The sequence below is a fragment of the Strix aluco genome, chromosome 11 (genome assembly GCF_031877795.1).
Source record: "Strix aluco isolate bStrAlu1 chromosome 11, bStrAlu1.hap1, whole genome shotgun sequence".
Classification (NCBI taxonomy): Eukaryota; Metazoa; Chordata; class Aves; order Strigiformes; family Strigidae; genus Strix; species Strix aluco.
Window position 1 is genome coordinate 8,130,553 of NC_133941.1, and position 18,030 is coordinate 8,148,582.

The 18,030-nt window shown below is 39.1% G+C and overlaps 1 protein-coding gene across 7 annotated transcripts; it reads right to left on the minus strand.

Annotated features, from left to right (window-relative positions):
* Positions 1–542: 542 nt before the first annotated feature.
* On the minus strand, positions 543–16,264 carry UBA3 (ubiquitin like modifier activating enzyme 3). Of its 7 annotated transcripts, none has more exons than XM_074835961.1 (19): positions 16,191–16,232; positions 16,024–16,065; positions 15,266–15,327; positions 12,971–13,091; positions 11,886–11,966; positions 8,820–8,902; positions 8,213–8,293; positions 7,536–7,579; positions 7,175–7,239; positions 6,179–6,334; positions 5,956–6,058; positions 5,360–5,473; positions 3,826–3,879; positions 3,327–3,363; positions 3,166–3,247; positions 2,134–2,234; positions 1,950–2,013; positions 1,794–1,848; positions 543–1,330 (listed from the first exon to the last, which is right to left on the minus strand). In XM_074835961.1, exons 1-19 carry the CDS (start codon positions 16,212–16,214, stop codon positions 1,242–1,244), a joined length of 1,458 nt encoding a protein of 485 aa, XP_074692062.1. In that variant the 5' UTR covers positions 16,215–16,232; the 3' UTR covers positions 543–1,241. The 7 variants fall into 7 exon arrangements, with proteins under 7 accessions (XP_074692062.1, XP_074692063.1, XP_074692068.1 ...); XM_074835962.1 differs by having other exon boundaries at positions 16,212–16,222; XM_074835967.1 differs by lacking the exon at positions 15,266–15,327 and having other exon boundaries at positions 16,202–16,264.
* Positions 16,265–18,030: the final 1,766 nt, after the last annotated feature.

An 18,030-nucleotide genomic window follows, 5' to 3' on the forward strand; every position in this document is an offset into this window, starting at 1 on the left:
CCGCCTCGGTACCTGTCATGGCGGAGGGGCGAACCCACCTCCACTTCCGCCTCGGTACCTGTCATGGCGGAGAGCCGGCCCTAGCTGAACCCCTGCAACAACTCTTCCAGACTAGATGCTATAAAGACAACTTTAGTTTCCGCTTCCTAATGTTTCCTTCAGCTGCTTCACACAAATAACGCACCAAGCACACACTCTTCTAAACCTCAGTGCCTTAACTTGCTGCTTTAAGTCCCACAACTTACAAGGGACCTTTAATACTTCTAAACACTGCAGAGCTGTTAAAAATTATCTGGTTAAAAATTACAGTAAAGTGACCCCGATTCAGTTAAAGTTTAAGGCTGGAAGATGGAAAGTTAAAACACAGGTCATATACATCAAGTATATGAAAAATATACATCAGGTCATATATATCAAGAATTCACGTTGGGGTATCCAGCACCGCCTGCTGCAAGGTCTCTGACTAAAGCAGCCAAATGATGCCCTAGATTTTTTAATCGAGGTTATAAACATTCTTGAATGTCCACTGATAAGCCACAATCTAAGGTGTCTTTAGGATTTTTTATTAATAAATACCTTAACAGCACCAATGATATTTGAACATAATGCTGCAATACCATACACAGCGGCTGCTTGGGGACTGCGAGTGGAGATGTCTGTATTTTCATGTACAGTTGATCATTTTGTCCTTTCATGTTTGCTTGTAAACAAAGTAAACTCTTCCGTACTTAACACCTTTCATAAAACTGATCAAATCAATAGCAAATAAGAAGAAAATGCTCGTTTTAATCTACTGCTCTCTTTTGGCTTTAAGGTGACTCAGCAAGTGTATAGGAGTGCTACAATTTAAAGCCAGATCGCTGTGGTTCCTTCTGAAGGGTCTTCTCGTTGCCCATACATGTGCACACATGCATTGAATACAAGACTTTTGGCCACCTTAAAGTTTCCATGTGTCTGAAAGTGTATTAGCATTGACGTTTTGACAACAAAAACTGGAAAAAAAGTGTATTCCTATACATCAGAGTTCTGTACATTAATAAGCATTTATACAAATATAATCCACCAAATATTGGCTTCTACGTACAATTTCGAAATATGGTGATTCATTTGCATTACCTAACCTTCAACAATGCTAGTACTAACATGAACATTTCAGTTGCTTTAACACCCCCAGAGTACGTTTGTTTTACAAGGTGGGTACAGATTTCTCTCGCTGTATATGCAGTTTACTTATGAATAAATTAAGTGGTAAAGTGAAGCTTGAACAACATAGTCTGTGGTGTAGTAACATCAGCAACTGCAAGTTCTTGGCCATCCACAAGCCCCAATTCTGAAACAGAAAGAAAAGTATAAGTACAACAAACCCATGTGGTTTGTCTTTTTTTAAATTAAAACAAAAGTTGTGAATGCCATTCCCACAAACGATAAACACAATGAAATAAAGGTGCCAACAGCTCACCAGCTGAACTAATATTAATCTAATTCAACCAGGAAACTAACAGACCTTGTCAAGAAATATATAAAACACTATTGAAGTATGTTTAATTTATATCAATTATCAGCTTGCTTTGCTGCAATGTTTTCTCTACATCTGCCCACACTTCACATTTAAGCAATTTGAAGCTCATCTCTGAGCAACCTGAGAAAGGTATATTGCACGTAAAAGGATAATGAAGCACATTCTACTGCACAGTGCAAAATAACACTAAACATGCCATATGGAGGGATAAAACTGACTGACTTCCTCTTTAGAGCACTATCTTGAAAATCTACACGTGACAACTGCATGATACCTTTTAGTGTCTTGGAAAGATTTGGCCTTGTTCGTTCTTCAATTGAAGCTACTGTCTGCAAAAAAAAAAAAAAGACCAAAACATTTTCTTTCCAATTCAGGAAAGTAAATTTCAATAAATAAAGATTATTAAAGCAATTACATATGTTCAGATTACCTGTAAGTAAAGTGTTTTATTTCCTCCATACATAGTTGCTGTGATTGCAGGAGATTTCATTTGCCTATATAAAAAACATTTTTTAAAAAAAAGACAATCAGGTAAAAATACATTTAGAAATTACCTTTTTGAAACACTAAACTACCAAAAATTATCAAATAAGTCAGAATAGTTGCACACTTACAATGAAGCATTATTTGTCAAGTAATCCAAGATCTCCTGCAATTTAGCTGATGGGGAAATCTCTATGTTTTGGGGCAGCTGGCTGCAAGCTGGACAGTTCTCCTACAACAAAGTAGCACAAGAATGCACATTACAATAAATATGATTTCAAAAATGCTGCTAATAAGGTCTCAAAACTATTTGTGTGTTTGTGGGGTTTTTTTTAAGGTTTTAGCTCTAGAAATACTAATACTGTTGCAAATAATAATGACAAAACCCAATACCTTGTGAAGTCTGTCACCGTTCAACTGGCTCCCAACAGCAACTAAGTTTTTATGAAGTACAAATTTAATCTACCATAAAATCTGAGACTACAAACTTTCAAATCAATTGCTGTCATAACCTCTTTTTGAGAAGACTGGCTTATGAGTCTTCTTAAGACTGCTCCTGTTAATTTTGTAAACCACATTTCCCATATTACAGGGCAAATCTTGAGGATTCCCTTTCAAAAAAATCAATCATGTTTTCCTCTGCAGGTAGCATAGCAGAAACAGTTGAGATACCAATGTTGCACCAGCAGACACCACAGAAATAGTTGTCTGAAGAACCTCCCTATACCAGAAGCTATTTTTCCACATATTAAGAAACTTCAGCTAAACAGGCAAAAATTAAATATGCCATTACATATACCATGCAATAGTTTTTTGTAAATTGATGGGTAGAAGAAAAGATTTCATTACCAGGACATCAAATAAAACATCTGTTGATCTGGAGATAAGCAGTCCTGCTACTCTACATGGACAGACCACCACTGTCATCACTATTAGACCCCAAAACCACTGAAGTTTAAAAAATATTCCTACACACTAAAAACAATACTTTGGAGAAATAGCAGACTAAAAACATTGTAATTTCTGCTTTTAAAACTTCAGAAACATTATTCTTTAGTGCTATGGGCCCAGAGTTTCAATACCAGGTTTCAGAAATACACACAAACTGCAGAAGTTCAATAAAAATCAAAGAAAAAACCCTGCAAGCCTTTAATGGCACTAACCTTTCTTTCAGCTTCAAATGTGTATGTGTATAATCCATCCACATCATTAAACACCAAGTAGTTGTTAAGAGGAATGTATGCACTGTAATGACAAATATATTAGTGTTAATACATGGCATTATGTTGGAAATCATGTATGTTATTAATAAGAAAATAAATACCTTGTGGCTATTTTAAAAACTTCAGTGGCGCAAACAGCTGGAATGAGAAAAAAACACAATTTCTTCACTTTCTAGTTCTATCCCAGACCATGCAGACATCAGTGCACAGAGTTGTACCAGAGAAGTAGTGACAAAAAAAAAAAATTCAAGTATAACAATTTATAAAGAGCAAAATAAACATCTGAAGGTAGCTGGTAGTTCTATACATTAACACCACAGATTCAGCCCTAATCTGAGACTACATTAAACATATATACCATGTTTTCCAATTATTTTTTTCCCAGTCTCAAATGCTTTTGCTCACTCCTACAATCATACATGAGCTTAAAATTTATACAGACACATGAAGTTTCTCTATGGAAAACAGAAATGAGACTATAAGAATAAATCAGACCCATTTCAAAACTACTATTATCTTTCCTGAGTTCTCAATTCCAAACTGTTGCCTTAGGAAACTCTAGTCTGTAAAGCAGAAGTGAAATGAGTTCTTTCAGCATACCTGCAATTACTGCATTTGTAGAAGCTACTGCTGGAATAATTCGTTTAACCACCCCTGTAAAAACAAAACATACAGCTTTGTCTTTTCCAAGAAACTATACTGAGAGACAACTTCTAGCCAGAATAATTACAGAAGGGTGTACCCAAAGGTACTTTAAACAGTTTCCATGAATTTCTATAACAATAAAGTATAATGGCATGCTGCTCAAGTACTTTGGCACTTTTTTAGTTTTAGAAATGGATCAAGCATGTTGAGAAAAAGAAGGGATCACACAAAGAGAACTCGTGAACAGATTATAAAAACATATATTCTGCATTTAGCACTGGAAATTAATTTAAAACTCAGTTCTATTCCTGTTTAACTGGAGAAATGCATGAAGTAAAGATACTTGGTTTTGGTATTCCTCCTGCAAGAACAGGCTTGCCAAACTGTATTGGCATCTTCACCCAACTCTCCATACTGAGCCCATCCAGTCAAACAGCATAGTACATACACCGATACAAAGCAAGATTTCCTATGCGTACAAGTTTGTACATCTGCAACAAGGAGGTTTCCTCTTTTTTTCAGGCCTGCCGAAAAGACAGCAAATTCCTAAGTAGCCTGAATTTCCTCTGACTTCTCATTATTGACTTGTATCTCTTCATATCTGAGAAAACATGCATAAAACTTTTATCTTTGCTTTCTTTCTGCTATGTACTTTATAATGAAGTCATCTTCAAATGCTGAAAACTGTGCAGCCATTTGCATGTACATAAATATATTTCATAACTGGAGTTCACATTTATCTGTACCAAAAAAATACTACTAGAGAAGGCAGTATAAACTGCTGCAAAGAAGACTATCTGCAATACGCTAGGTGGAATCTGAGGAAGATACACAAAGAATCAGTCTGCCCTTTTTTAACAGAAAGGCACACACTGGGGTTCAAGTGTGGCATTTCAAGCCCATCATTTCAAATGCATTCTCACTACTACAAGTCAACGAATAGATAGAAGTTACCACATATTCTGGAGATTCTGTATGAGATTCTCCACTTCTTACCTATTTGGTTAGCGTTTAAAATACTGATTAAATGAGTGGCTGCATTCTGCACCTGCATGCGAACAGAGGCGTACACAGCAGTAAAGAACAGATGCTATAGCCTTAACCAGCCTAAACTGGTATAAAGTGTTGCTGTTGCTAAAAGAGGCAATCACATTCTTTTGTTCCTACTCTTTGACCCAGCAAAAGTGGTCACAGGGTAGTGTAAGCTGTGGAGTTGATCCAGGTTAAAAATAAAATGGCAAAAAGAATGTTCAGTTTTGCCCCAGATAAGTTCCTCCAATTCATGATGAATGCCTAAACATCTGATTCATCATAAAAATATTTGTGCTGGCACAGGAAACAAGCTGCTTGTTTCTGTTTTAAGATGTTAAGGGAGAAAAGAACTATTTCTTTCTCAGCAGAGCTGCCAGCTTAGTCATAACAAATACAAAGAATGCCAATCCAGCCTAATTGCAAATGCCACAAACTTAGTGAAATGTCATATCCTTACCTTGGGTGAGTCTGTATGTAACACCTTTAATATTAAATTGTGATGCTCTTTCTAAAGACTTCTGGTAAATCCACTGTATATGTTCAGGGTCATCTCCATCCAACGCAACACCTTCTACAGCAAAGTTCAGAATTTACAGGTAAGTTACAGCTATAAGAGTTCTTCAGAAATACAGCATTCTTTTTGTCTAAAAAAAAAATCCCTTGGTTTAATTTGGGTTAAAACAAATACCCCATTACGCTATTAAAACCTGACACTTTAAATAATCAAAGTATGATTTCTACAAACATCCTAAATTCTAACATATTCTATATACAAACTATCTTAACTTCACAGATTTGTAGAGCTGTTACAGGTTACATTTTGAGTCATTGTGCAATACAAGAAACACATGAACAAATACGGAACTGGAGAGTGAGTCCGAGAAGAGAAAATCCATCACCAGCTCAGAGGAGGCTTAGATTCAATACAACAAGGAGCCACATAAGGTTAAAAGATAGGATTGTTTTATTAAAAGTAGTTGTGTATACCTAACTCAAAACAAATTAGTTACAAGGAGAAATGGCAGTTTAGCACCAGTGAAATAAACTAATTACCTCCAAAAGGCTGCTCCTTTGGCCACTGCAATATCCTGACATACTCAATACAATGCTCTGGTAGTCTGGGCATAGATGCAATAGTACACATGGGAAAATTGACCTGGTGTGGGCAGGGGAAGCAAACCAGAAGAAAGCATGTAATACATCATGTATAGTACTAGGAAAAGAAACAAGCACATCAGAGGAATATAAAAAAAGAAGTATCACTGGTTGTAATTACCTGTGGTGGATAAAGCTCAAGTGTGCATTCAACACATGCTGTCATACCAGGAATAATCACACGGACATTTCCTTTAAAACCTTCTGTCCCTCCATCTATTAAAGGTATGATGGAACTTGGATCCAGTACACCATCTTCATAATGTAAAAATGACATCTAACGAATAAAGGTAGAGGGTTTTGTTGGGTTTTGTTCATTTTGGTTTTTGGGGGGGGGTTTAAACAAGTTGCAGAAAGAAAAAAAATCCTAAAAATTTTAATCTTAATGGTACACCACAAGATTGAAAGCTTAATATACAATTTATTTTAAGGGTACATAGTGTATAAAACACTACTTGTCAGTGCGCAGGACTTCATCTACCACCTTCACCCTCCACCTCCTCCTCCCCTTACCCCCCTGATGGATGCTATTATTTCCTTATAGTATACTAGAACAAATGGTTGGTTGCTTTGAAGGATTTGGTGGTTTAATTCTTGATTTGTTGTTTATGTTTGGGTTTTTAAAATATTGGCAAATACTCAAGATCATTATTTTATAAGCAAATTCACAATGATAAAACTACCTAGTTCAATGACCAGCTTTCTACCACTTTGTAACAGTGGGGCTCCAAAAGATGACATTTACAAGTTGCAGCACAATAAATAGTGTTTGGCTAATGAAAAAAAAAGTTCACAATGGGAGCATCCAGAGAGGCTGTGGAACTTCCCTTCTCATGGTTTTCAAAACCTAAATGCACAAGGCCACAAATAATGTAATCTAACTTTGAAATTACCCCTGCAGGGCACTGCACAAATGTTGGCCAACACTCCTCAAGAAAAAGGCAGGTAAGAGAGCATGCATTTTATCCTGTTCACAAGAAGAATTAAATAGAAAGAGAAAGCCGTTGAGTTTCAACAGCCCTTATTTCCTTTTAACGACACATTCAACACAAATCTGCTCAATTTTATTATCTATACTCAAGGAATAACCAGCCTTTAAAAACATTGAAGACTTTACCAGCATGCCATTTATCCATCTTCTTGCAATTATAGAGTCCAGCCCACAAACAATAATATGAAACTCTAGGGGAAAAAAAACGTTATTTAAAATCTATACTAATGCATACTTCTTAAGACAAGCAAAGTATTCTGTCTGTAAGACTGACAGAGGAACTGACTGTAGTTTAACTATCTCCCCCAGATTACCTACGTGACAGAAGCATTTAAGATCTGTCTATTTGTTACTTCCACTTCCAGTATACTATAGAAGACTAAAGTAATCAGCACTCTAACTACCAGGAAAGGCAGCAAGCAGTAACAACTGCAATGTTCCCCTACAGCACCAGTGGGTGTTTGGCAGGCAAACAAATACCACTTACGTCGATAGAAGCTTTCATCCATGTCTTGAATCTTTTTAAAATACCTGAATGTAAGCCCAGTAAAGGAATATATTTATAGTTTACTGTTTTCTTGCTAACCTAAAGCCAAAATATTATCTAATTTAATAGTACAATTTTTATATGACACTTCTAAAAAAAAAAAAACAACTACGTGATTGAAAGATTCAAAATTCCCACAGCTGAAGCTGTAGCATCTGACAAAACAAGTAAGGGACACAGTGTAACAGTCACACACAGGAGAAAGCTCAGCAGGCAAACTATTTAGGAAGCTCAAAACATGTGGTTTCACCAAGTCCTGTATCAGTAATTGCTACTCTGTGTTTATAAACTAATGTCTCCTACCAGTACACAAAACACTCTGGTGAATAAACCTGTAATTCTAGTATCTCAGTGAAAATAAGAATATTGCATTTGAATAAAAAGGCTCAGTGGAAACACACAAAATGGTTTCTACAAGCTTAGCCTTCTTTCCCCATGCATATTTCCTGTATGTTAATGTCACTGAGAAAGAATTCTCAATCATCGGCTGAATGAAACTGTTCTTTATTGTATGAAAAAGAAAGGATGGCAGCAAAATACTTTAGATAGTCTTACCACCTACAGTTTTCTAGGTTTTCTGAAGACTCCAGGGCTACTATTTCTCTATAAAAGGATACGCTACAACAGCACAGTTGGGAATGCGGCTGTTTAGGAATTCTGCTGCAACTTCTGCTTTTGGTCGACCAACATCCTTCGGTCTGAGAAAACACCCAAGCAATTTGAAATGCATGATTTTAGTAGACTCAATCTTTCCAGACTCTATGCATTGCAATACTGAATTAAATGACTGTTACTGTAGGACAATTCATTGATATGGATAATATTAAGGCATCCCTGTAAAGCATCAGATATGAGAGCCCCAGAGTTATCTACATATGTCCATGTAACCACAGTTATCAGCACCAAAAAAAAATCCAGCAATTTTTCATTTTGCTTGGAAGAAAAGGGCACCAGAAGAACTGGTATCTGAGTCTGTTTGCATTATTCTTTGGTGTCACCTTTTCCATTAGTCACTAGCTGTATTTGAATGGTAAAGAATGTATATTAATTTTCTTCACGCACAAACTATGACACCACAAATCTCAAAACAAGAAGGAATCACATGCAACGCTTAGTCAAGAATCTTTGATGACATCTTGTTCAAGAAAAATAATGAGCGTTTTCACATATTTTCTTTAGGTATATTTAAAAAAACAAAAGTCAAATCGTGAAAATATCACTTACCGAAACAGAAACTGTCGGTTAAGATTAGAAACATCTATAGTATCCATGTCAATGACATGGATCTGCCTAAAGCCAGACAGTGCCTGTGAAAAGAGATAGTCAACTTCATTTCATAGGAAATTAAATGCTTACAGTGCTCCAGAATTCATTCCACATGCCAAAAAAGCAACCTTTGGAGGAACAAACATACTTGCTCTTTATTCCCTGTGCAGACAGGTATCTGGTCATTCTTTGTTAAAGAACATTGTTGGGTTGCTCATGCTGATATTTAGACAGATCGAATTAGTAACTTTTCAAAGGTCAAAAACAATGTTCTACTGAACGCAGTATTGCTTTAGCCTACCTAATCATAACACAGGGAAGCCAACAGTAGGCTGATCTATAAGGGGAATGTGCAGTATTCCCTCACAACTGAGTAAATTGAAAGCGTTCATTGGGGAAAAAATGCAGAATTTGAAGAAATACCATAAGCACTTCCTTGCTTGGCAGGATTAGAAAACCAAAAAAAGTTTAATTTCTCTAAAATTTTAAGGTTTTGAACATTCACAGTTTTCACAGTCAGAATAAGTGAGTCTGATATGTCCACCCCCAAATCACAGTTCAAAATAAGCCAGCATTCCTCACTGCATTCAATGCTGGAACAGAATGCAAACACAAAAAGTCACCTTGCTATCTAAGAACATACTGAACCTCTGACAGAAGTTCTGCTTGATCTCTCTGTGCATGCAGGCCATCACTAGATTTGGCAAATAACTTCAAAGTAAAATTGTCTTAACACTGTATTGCAGGTCTGATCAAGTAAACACATCTGTCATGCATAAAGAAACAACGTGAATTGTGGTTAAAGGGAAATAAATGCTGTAAAACACTGGGTTTAGAGAAAGGAAATGTGTTGTGAAGTTCTGAAGTGACTCCAAAAAAATTTGAGTCCCATACCCTAAGTTTTTTCCTTTCAGACTCCATCTTGCTATAAAGACTTCCAAACTTTTCATTTTACATTTTCTGAATAAACAGAGCCATCCCATGAATAATAAGTCTTGAAAATGCTGTATTGGGAACTGATTAACAAATGAACAACAGGACTACAGTATTTCACAATAGAAATTAATTTCTGTAAGAAAATCAGCAGGAATTTCTGTATGTCATATTGGATACCCCTGGTGCTGAACAGTCATTTTGTACCATTGATAAATGTTCAGTTTTTGTTCAATATTATCAAAGCAGGCTGGGAGAGCCTGCTAAAGAGAAGAGCAAGCCTGGGACATCACGAACATACAGATTGGAGTCTTTATCAAATTTATATTCATTGTGCCAAAGACATGAACACATGTGAACAGAATCTAGATTTACTTACGAGCTTATCTTTCTGAAAATGATAAAAATAAATCATGACAAAACCTTTTTGAAAAGATGGGAACTGAGCGCATACAGCAGACTTATCAAGTTCCTCATCCTATACAAATCCTCCCTCTCAACAAGCTATCAACAGATTGAATTTGTTATATCCCAATAAACTCATAAAACAGTAGCTCTGGGCAGAGGTTAAATTCACCAGCACTAAATTCCCAAAGAAAGACAACTGCCTTGGAGCTGTCATGATTTCTTGGAGTAAAATTCTGCTTAAGCATTGCAGTAACAAACCAGCAGCCAGAACAAGAGTGTACACAAGTGCTGGAACTGCAAAACCCCTAAGTTAACGGGTCTGGCATGCCTAGCTTTACATGAGGCTGCTGATTTATCAAGCATCTCAAGCTTGGAGGTAATCTGTGGAAATATTGAAATAGCAGTACGTAAATTCTATAGTAAAGTACACCAATGCATAAGTATTGATATAAATTAAGGAAAAAAGTTATTTCATAATAACTTATTATATTAATCCATACATCTTCAATGGAATCCATACAGACAGAAATTCTTACTATTAAATAGAAGCATACAAATGTACAGTATTAGTCTAAACTATCAAACTCAAACAGGATGGTAACAGTGATACACTACAATAAATATAAGCATCTGCGAGGATAAAAATTCATACAGATTTATTGGGTAAATGTCTGACAGCACATGACCCCATGACTGCATTTCAAACATCTCAAAATTGCTTTTCAGAACACATAGGGAAAGAATCCGTTATAAACTAACACCATATCAAGAAAACCACAAAATACCTTCTGGTAATCTGTACTCCAGGGAAGTACCGTCACATTCCTTCCCTGTTCTTACACTGTCACCTATTCCTCCTTAGCCATTTCCATAGAGGATTGCAATAAAAAACTCATAAAGCTGTCACGACATAGGCTGAATTCAGCAATACAGAAGCAGCTCTGAGGGAGCGTTCAGGCTCTGCAGACTACCCCCATTTTACTGATCTTGAGGAACTGGAAAACCTGAGAGCCACTACTCGGGAAGGCCAAAGAGATTCCACAGACATGAAGGTCACCATAGACACAGTAAGGCTGGCTCTACTAATTTCACTATGAAAGAACATAAATAATTCCAGCAATCTAATCTCACTTTGAATTAATCCAAAAATGTAAAATAAACTGAAATTAAATTCAGCTTTGACTGTTAATACTAAACTTTGTACTGGCTACTTATGGCAGTTTAAAGTATCACTTTTCCTCTGAAAAGATACCTTTTAGCCACTATATTCCAAACAACCCTTCTTTGTATCACTATGAGCATGATTTGTTCCTAGTTTACTTCATTTCTCTAGATTTTGGTAATTAGGGAAAATTACGAACATTAGACCGTATCTAAGGCCGCAAGTGAACTTTTGTCAACATTTCATAAACAGCACCACGTCGTTCCTCATGACAAGCTTTGAAATAGGCAAATAAAGAACATGCAACATATCAGACTACCACCTTTCAAGCTTATTAACAAAGTGATTTCTTCAAGCTTATTGTTTGTATCGTCATGTATTTTATACATTTTGATTAGAACTTCGAGATTTAGTAGCGATATACAATCAAAAGTGCCAAATTAGCAAAGTAGAAAAGATCATTTCCTCAAGGAAAAAAAAAGAAGATTCTAAGAAGCAAAGGGTGAAAATTGAGTAATTACCAGGTTTTTCAGGAGTTCGCATCCTAATCCTCCTGCTCCAATAACTAGTACTTTACATGTGCTTAACAAAAACTCAAGAGCCTGCAGAAAATATAAAACAACAAATTAATACACTAAATAGGAAAAAGTATAATTTGTCCTTTGCTTCATAACCTATAAATGTGTATAAGTTTTCAGTGCCTAGTAAGTGTCACATAAAACAACTTAGATCAATAAAACAGTTTGTGCTTGCAAAAGTAATAACATATTGGACTTTAATCAGCTGTTGAGTTCATACAGTTCCTAAATCACAATTTACAGAAAAGCAAGAGCTTTGTTGATATCAGTATTCTCTTTATAGTACTTTTGACCATGAAAAAAGCAAGGTCCCCCTTTATTATTATTATTTGGTTTAAGGAGACAATGTTTTCTTTCTCCAAATATTTTACTGATACATAATACAAAATAAATGTAAAGAAACAGACAACAGGCAACATTGCTGGCTAAAAAGAACTGAAATTTTTAACTATATAACTACTTTCTGTGAACTGTTCTACTAGACTCCAGCCTCAAACTAGTAAATAATGGAACAGTACATTAAAAAGGTAACAGTAAAATACATTCAATTGTAAGCTCTGAAACAAAATGTACTGGAAAAGGGAAGATGTAGTAATTAAAACTGTCTAAATTTTGCTTTTCCTTACTAAACATCTTTCCCAATTCTCTTAAGTACTCATATTAACCTTAATTCCTTCTTTAAGTACAAGAAATTCCTTACTGTATCTAATTATTGAAAAATAGCAGCATTTGTCTCTCCATTTTTATGTGGAACTCAAAAGACAGAACATAATTCATATGTCGCTATATATTTATATATACGTTGACAGCAAGCTTGTAGCTGACAGCGAACAATTTAGAAATACAAGCTTATAAAAAGAATACAGTATGTTCTTCTAGAATCATAATTCTAGAATCAAACTGATTAAAATATAAGCTTTTCATGCAGTTTTAGTATTCATACACTACTGGTGGTCAATTAATGAAAATGTTTACATTTGTTTGCAACACACGCTACAGATTTTTTATTTAAAGTAAGTGTTTCTCACTTGAGTGCCTGGTTCGAAATCAGGATGTGTGAATGGTCCAGATCGCTCGAGGAACTTCTTTACATGGTTCCAGCGACCTTCCCAGTCTCCAGTGTCCCCACACCCACCATCAACAGCCATTCTGCACAGAACACAGTAAATTCAGCTGCAAAATCATAGAGAAAAAGCCACATCTCCAAAATGTTGTTTTTTTCTTTATATATCTTAAAAATAAAGAAATTATTTACCATTCATACAAATGCATCTGCGTATTCTTTATGCATGTAAGTCATGTGCATGAACATTTGCATGAGTGGGTTTTATTTGTGGAACTTGAAAGCAATAATACAAATATGCATAGAGGGAAAAAAACCCCAGGTGTTTCAATAAATCCCACTGATTTAGCTGTTACTAGTAAAAGTTGACCTGAAGTGAAAAAAGGGTCTACCCTTTTTGCTTTTATTTTCTTCATATTTAAAGAGGACACAGAAAAAGTGATTTTCCCCTTAGGTTTTGAGGGTGATGTTTTTTTCCATCAGTCAAGTCTTGTATCCTTCTTTTGACACTTTTTAAGTTCATAAATCATATTTAGAATTATCAGTATGTAACCACAGTCGTGAGGCACTGAATAAATAACAGCAACATGCTCCAGAATTGTCTCCTCTGAATCTTCATAGTAGTTTATTTAAACAAGTGTTAAAAATAATATGAATCTTGAATGCTCTTCACCCTCAATTGGTACTGTGCAATTTAGAACCCCCCCATCTTTCAGTCATCTCCTGAGCCCGTCAGCACTAGCAGTCTCACTTGCAAAAAGGAACGTTTGCAGTTATCGTCTTTTAAATTTTCAAGACAGAATTTTACATCAAATACTCCACTACCTTTTTTCTTTTTTTGCAGGTCACTTTTAGTAGTACATAACTATAAATTTAAACTGTTAAGAGACTTACTGGAAAGGCTCAAAATCAGCTCCCTTAAGTAATTTTCTAACATAAGATCATCACCTACACAGAACAAGCCCTTCCTTAACAGAGTGCACTTCCTTTTTTAAACAGGAGCTCCACTCAATATATATGAACTATTATGTTCTAGGTTAATACAAAACTAAGCTCGTTATAAAAGAGCTTTGCCAATCCCGAGCATGAAAGGTTGTGTCATCAGTGATAAGGAGTGTGCTATTAGCTTCCTCCTGTGAAGTAATATGAAGAACGCTTGTATCGATAACTGTTGTTGGGTAATGTTTAGAATTTATTATTACTTCCTGGTGACTCATCTCAAAACAAAAGGAAAATCTACTGGAAACATATAGAGAGCGAATGCCTTTATCCTCACAGAATTCAGAAGATGAACAACACAGTTATGTCCATAGTAACTTTAACTTAGAGGCAACTAATTCTCTAAAATATTTTCAGTAACAGAGAAAAACTTCACTAAAGCGCAAGAATAAATACATCATAATTTGCCTACATTTTGATTACAGACTGAACTCATTCCTAGTTAACTTGACTGTAGGTAAGTTACTTACTGTATAAGCAGTTAAATAAGATCTACAAAATGTTTTTGCATTCACAAAGGTCTTTTGACTTCTGACTTGCACTTTTGCATCTCCCCCAGTTTTCACAATTTACATCAAAAATTAGTTTTTAGGAAGGTGTGAATAAATAACACACTCCCTCCATTGAACCCTGGGCTCATCTGTTGAGGATGTGCATTAAGCACTCACTTAAGCAAACAAAATGGTTCAATAACCATCACAATAATTGCTTCTATGGATTACATTATAATTTTAAACTTTTCTGGAAACAAGTGCAGAAGCTATGCTTGGTGACATTAAGAACTTTTTTATTTTCTAATCCTTTTATACAGTCCATATAAACAGCCATCAAGCAGCAGTATTCTTTTTCTGGTTAGATGTGTATTTTCCTTTGCAAGTGATAAAACGGTAAGATATAGTTTCATTTTTGCGGTTATACTGTAGTTTGGTTTTTACAGGGTTGGACGTTGTGGAGATCTGAAAAACATCAATAACTCAACCTGAGATTTTATGTTTAACTTCAGAGACAGCTTTTTTAAGTGTTTATTTCCATGTTGTTACAGCATTACCAGCTATCTGTACGATTAGAGTTTAAAAAAACTCTTATTTATTTCATCAAATGGCTTTAATTTTATTTAAAATATCAGAGCACCACAGTCCTTATGCTGCTTTAGGCCCAGACTTTTCCCTGCCACCTTCACATCTCCAAAGCTCCATGCTTTTGAGGGACATGGCATGCACCCCCTCAATCCAACATGCCCAAAGAATTTTGTGACCCTCACCCCAAGACACACACGCCCGGCCTGTGAGTCCACCGCTCAGGGAGGCAGGTCTGCTTTGTGATCTTTGGGAAAAGGGCCACAAGCAGATGGAAGGGAACAGTTAGGGGTTGGAAGCAGATGAGGTTAAAGATTTCTGAGCATTAGTTTTCACGGCCGTTAAGACAGATGCATAGAATTTAGGGTTTTAATAAGCAGAGGCAACTGTTCTGTAGCCTGAATTTTTAATTTTCAGCCAAAATTTAGTCACCTGCTTCTAGGCTAGAGGCCCTCCCCAGGTCCCTGACCGGCAATGCAGCTTTTTCCGCTCCTGTCACAAAGCTCTCCAGCACACCAGCCTTTACTCATGCCAAGCTCCAAGCCCGCAACTCCCATCCCCACTCCGGGTGAGCCCCTTGGTCCTCTCCCCAGGAGACTCCTCTTCCCCAGTCCTTGCTGCTCAAGCGCCCTTTCGCCTTTCCCCTCCTCACACTGACCCACCTAACACCTTTCCTCCGGCTCCCTCCTCCCGCCCCGGCCCTGGACTGCGCCATCCCCCGCCCTCCTCTCCGCTGGCCGGGCCCCGGGCCGCGGACGCACGGTCGCCCCTACCAGCTCCTCTCCCGCGGGCCCCGCAGCCCTGAGCTAACCCGCAGCCTCCTCCCAGCCCACACCTCTCCTGCGGGGCTGCGGCTCGCCCTGACCTACCAGCCGCCCCTCAGCAAGCGCTGCCTGCCCCTGCCCCGGGCCGGGAGCCCGCTCGCCCGCAGCCCCGCACTAACCCATCCGCCAGCAGCTCCTCTAGCCTCCTTCTTTTCTTCTCCCTAAAAGAGAGAGAATAAAAGAAGGGTCAGTATCGCGCTACAGAGACCGGGGAGGAGGGAGAGGGGACCCCGGGGCCCACCCGTCCCCGGGAAGCGGGGGAAGGGGCGGCCGAGCACACACATACAGGGCACTTACGGTTCCTCACCATCCGCCATATTTCCCTCTGCTTCCCACAATGCCCCACAGAGCCTCTATGGGCGGCGCGTTGCCAGAGCGCCGCCACGGTCGCCGGCCTATCGAGTTGGGGACGGGGCGGGATAGAGCGTCCGCCAGGCGAGGCCTCCGCTCGGGGCGCCAGTCTCTATGGCAACAGGGTGGGGACCCCCCCCGCCGCCCGCTCCCCCCGAACCCTCAAGCACAGACCGGGGAGCTGCAGCCGCCTTCCCCGCCCGGGCCTTCATGGAGCCCCGGTGCCGTGCCGGGGCCCGGTGGCGCGGAGCAACCCCGGCCGGCGGAGGGGCCCTGCGCCGCCTCCCTCCCTCGCCCCGGAGCGCCTGGCCCCGGGCAGCCGAGGGCTCTCCCTGCGCCCACCTCCCCGGTGCTCCCCGGGAGCCTCGGACGGCATCCTCAGGGACAGAGCGTGTGCTGATCGCGGAGCGCTAAACCCGACGGGATGAATAAAGCCGAAACGTGGAGGTGGGATTAGCCTCAGGCTGGTCGCTGCCCGCCAGCCGGGCGGCTCCTCCACCCGAGCTGTGTTTTCAAATGTTTTTTGTCTTATCAGCACTCCCTGGGCAGGGGCCGGCCTGGCCGTGCCCACAGGCTGGCCTGGAACCACACTTAAACCGGCTTCCACACCCAGGACCCTTCACTCTCCAGAACTAACATAAGGAACGGCGTCTAGGCGCGGGGCGGGAAGCAGAGGAGCAGGGTTTAGGAGAGTCACGCTTCAGGCCTCAGGCTTCTATCGAAATCCTTCACAGATCGAGCTGCGAGAAGCTGCTGCCAACCTCCAGCATTGCAGCCACATTTGGTTTGGGGCTGGCCTCTGTTTTGGGTAGGGCTTTGTTGCCTGGCATGGAGGTGCAGCAGGCCCAGGGCGTTGTGCGATACACAGAATCACAGAATCATCTAGGTTGGAAGGGACCTTGAAGATCATCCAGTCCAACCGTTAACCTAGCACTGACAGATCTCAACCACACCAGATCCCTCAGCGCTATGTCGACCCACCTCTTGAACATCTCCAGGGATGGGGACTCCACCACTGCCCTGGGCAGCCCATTCCAATGCCTAACAACCCGTTCTGTAAAGAAATGCTTCCTAATATCTAGTCTAAACCTTCCCAGGCGCAACTTGAGGCCATTATCTCTTGTCCTTACACTCATGGGCAGCGTGTGCTCCAGCTGTTGAGAAATTCTTTTACCAAACAATGTTTAACTTTGTATTTATCAAGGCCGATGAGTGATTAAAGTGTGCAGAGAAGATACCCTAACTTTAAGAATAGATACATCCTGGCAGAATTGCTCAGAGAAGGCAGATAAGAAAGAAAGCTTGGCTGGACAACAAAGTTGGGAAATATCCAAGAAGAAGAAATTGTCCTCAAAAGACTCAAGACTTGTGACCATAAAAGGGAAAAGGGAGTAGGGGGCTAACTCCCCAAATGACCATCAGAGACCCCGCACATGTGTAGTGTAGTTTTGCAACACCAGCATTATGCAAATGTAGTAGATAGGTAGAAAGGCAAAGACTTCTTGGAAAATATATGATTATTCATGTCTATAAGGTACATAAATGATGAACTTTTGTTTTAGGGTGTGCATGTTAGGAGGAATGATCCCCCGTACACCCAGTGTCAAATAAAGCAATGTCTGCTTCTTAATGCTACATTGGTGTTAAAGAGGTTTATTCCCAATTTCGGTGACACAGCCACAGGGGACGAAGCGTGAAAGCAGTGAGAGAGCACAGGGGCTACTGGCACCAGCCATCCCCTCCGAAGCGAGAGGGTTTGGGGTGCCATCACCCCA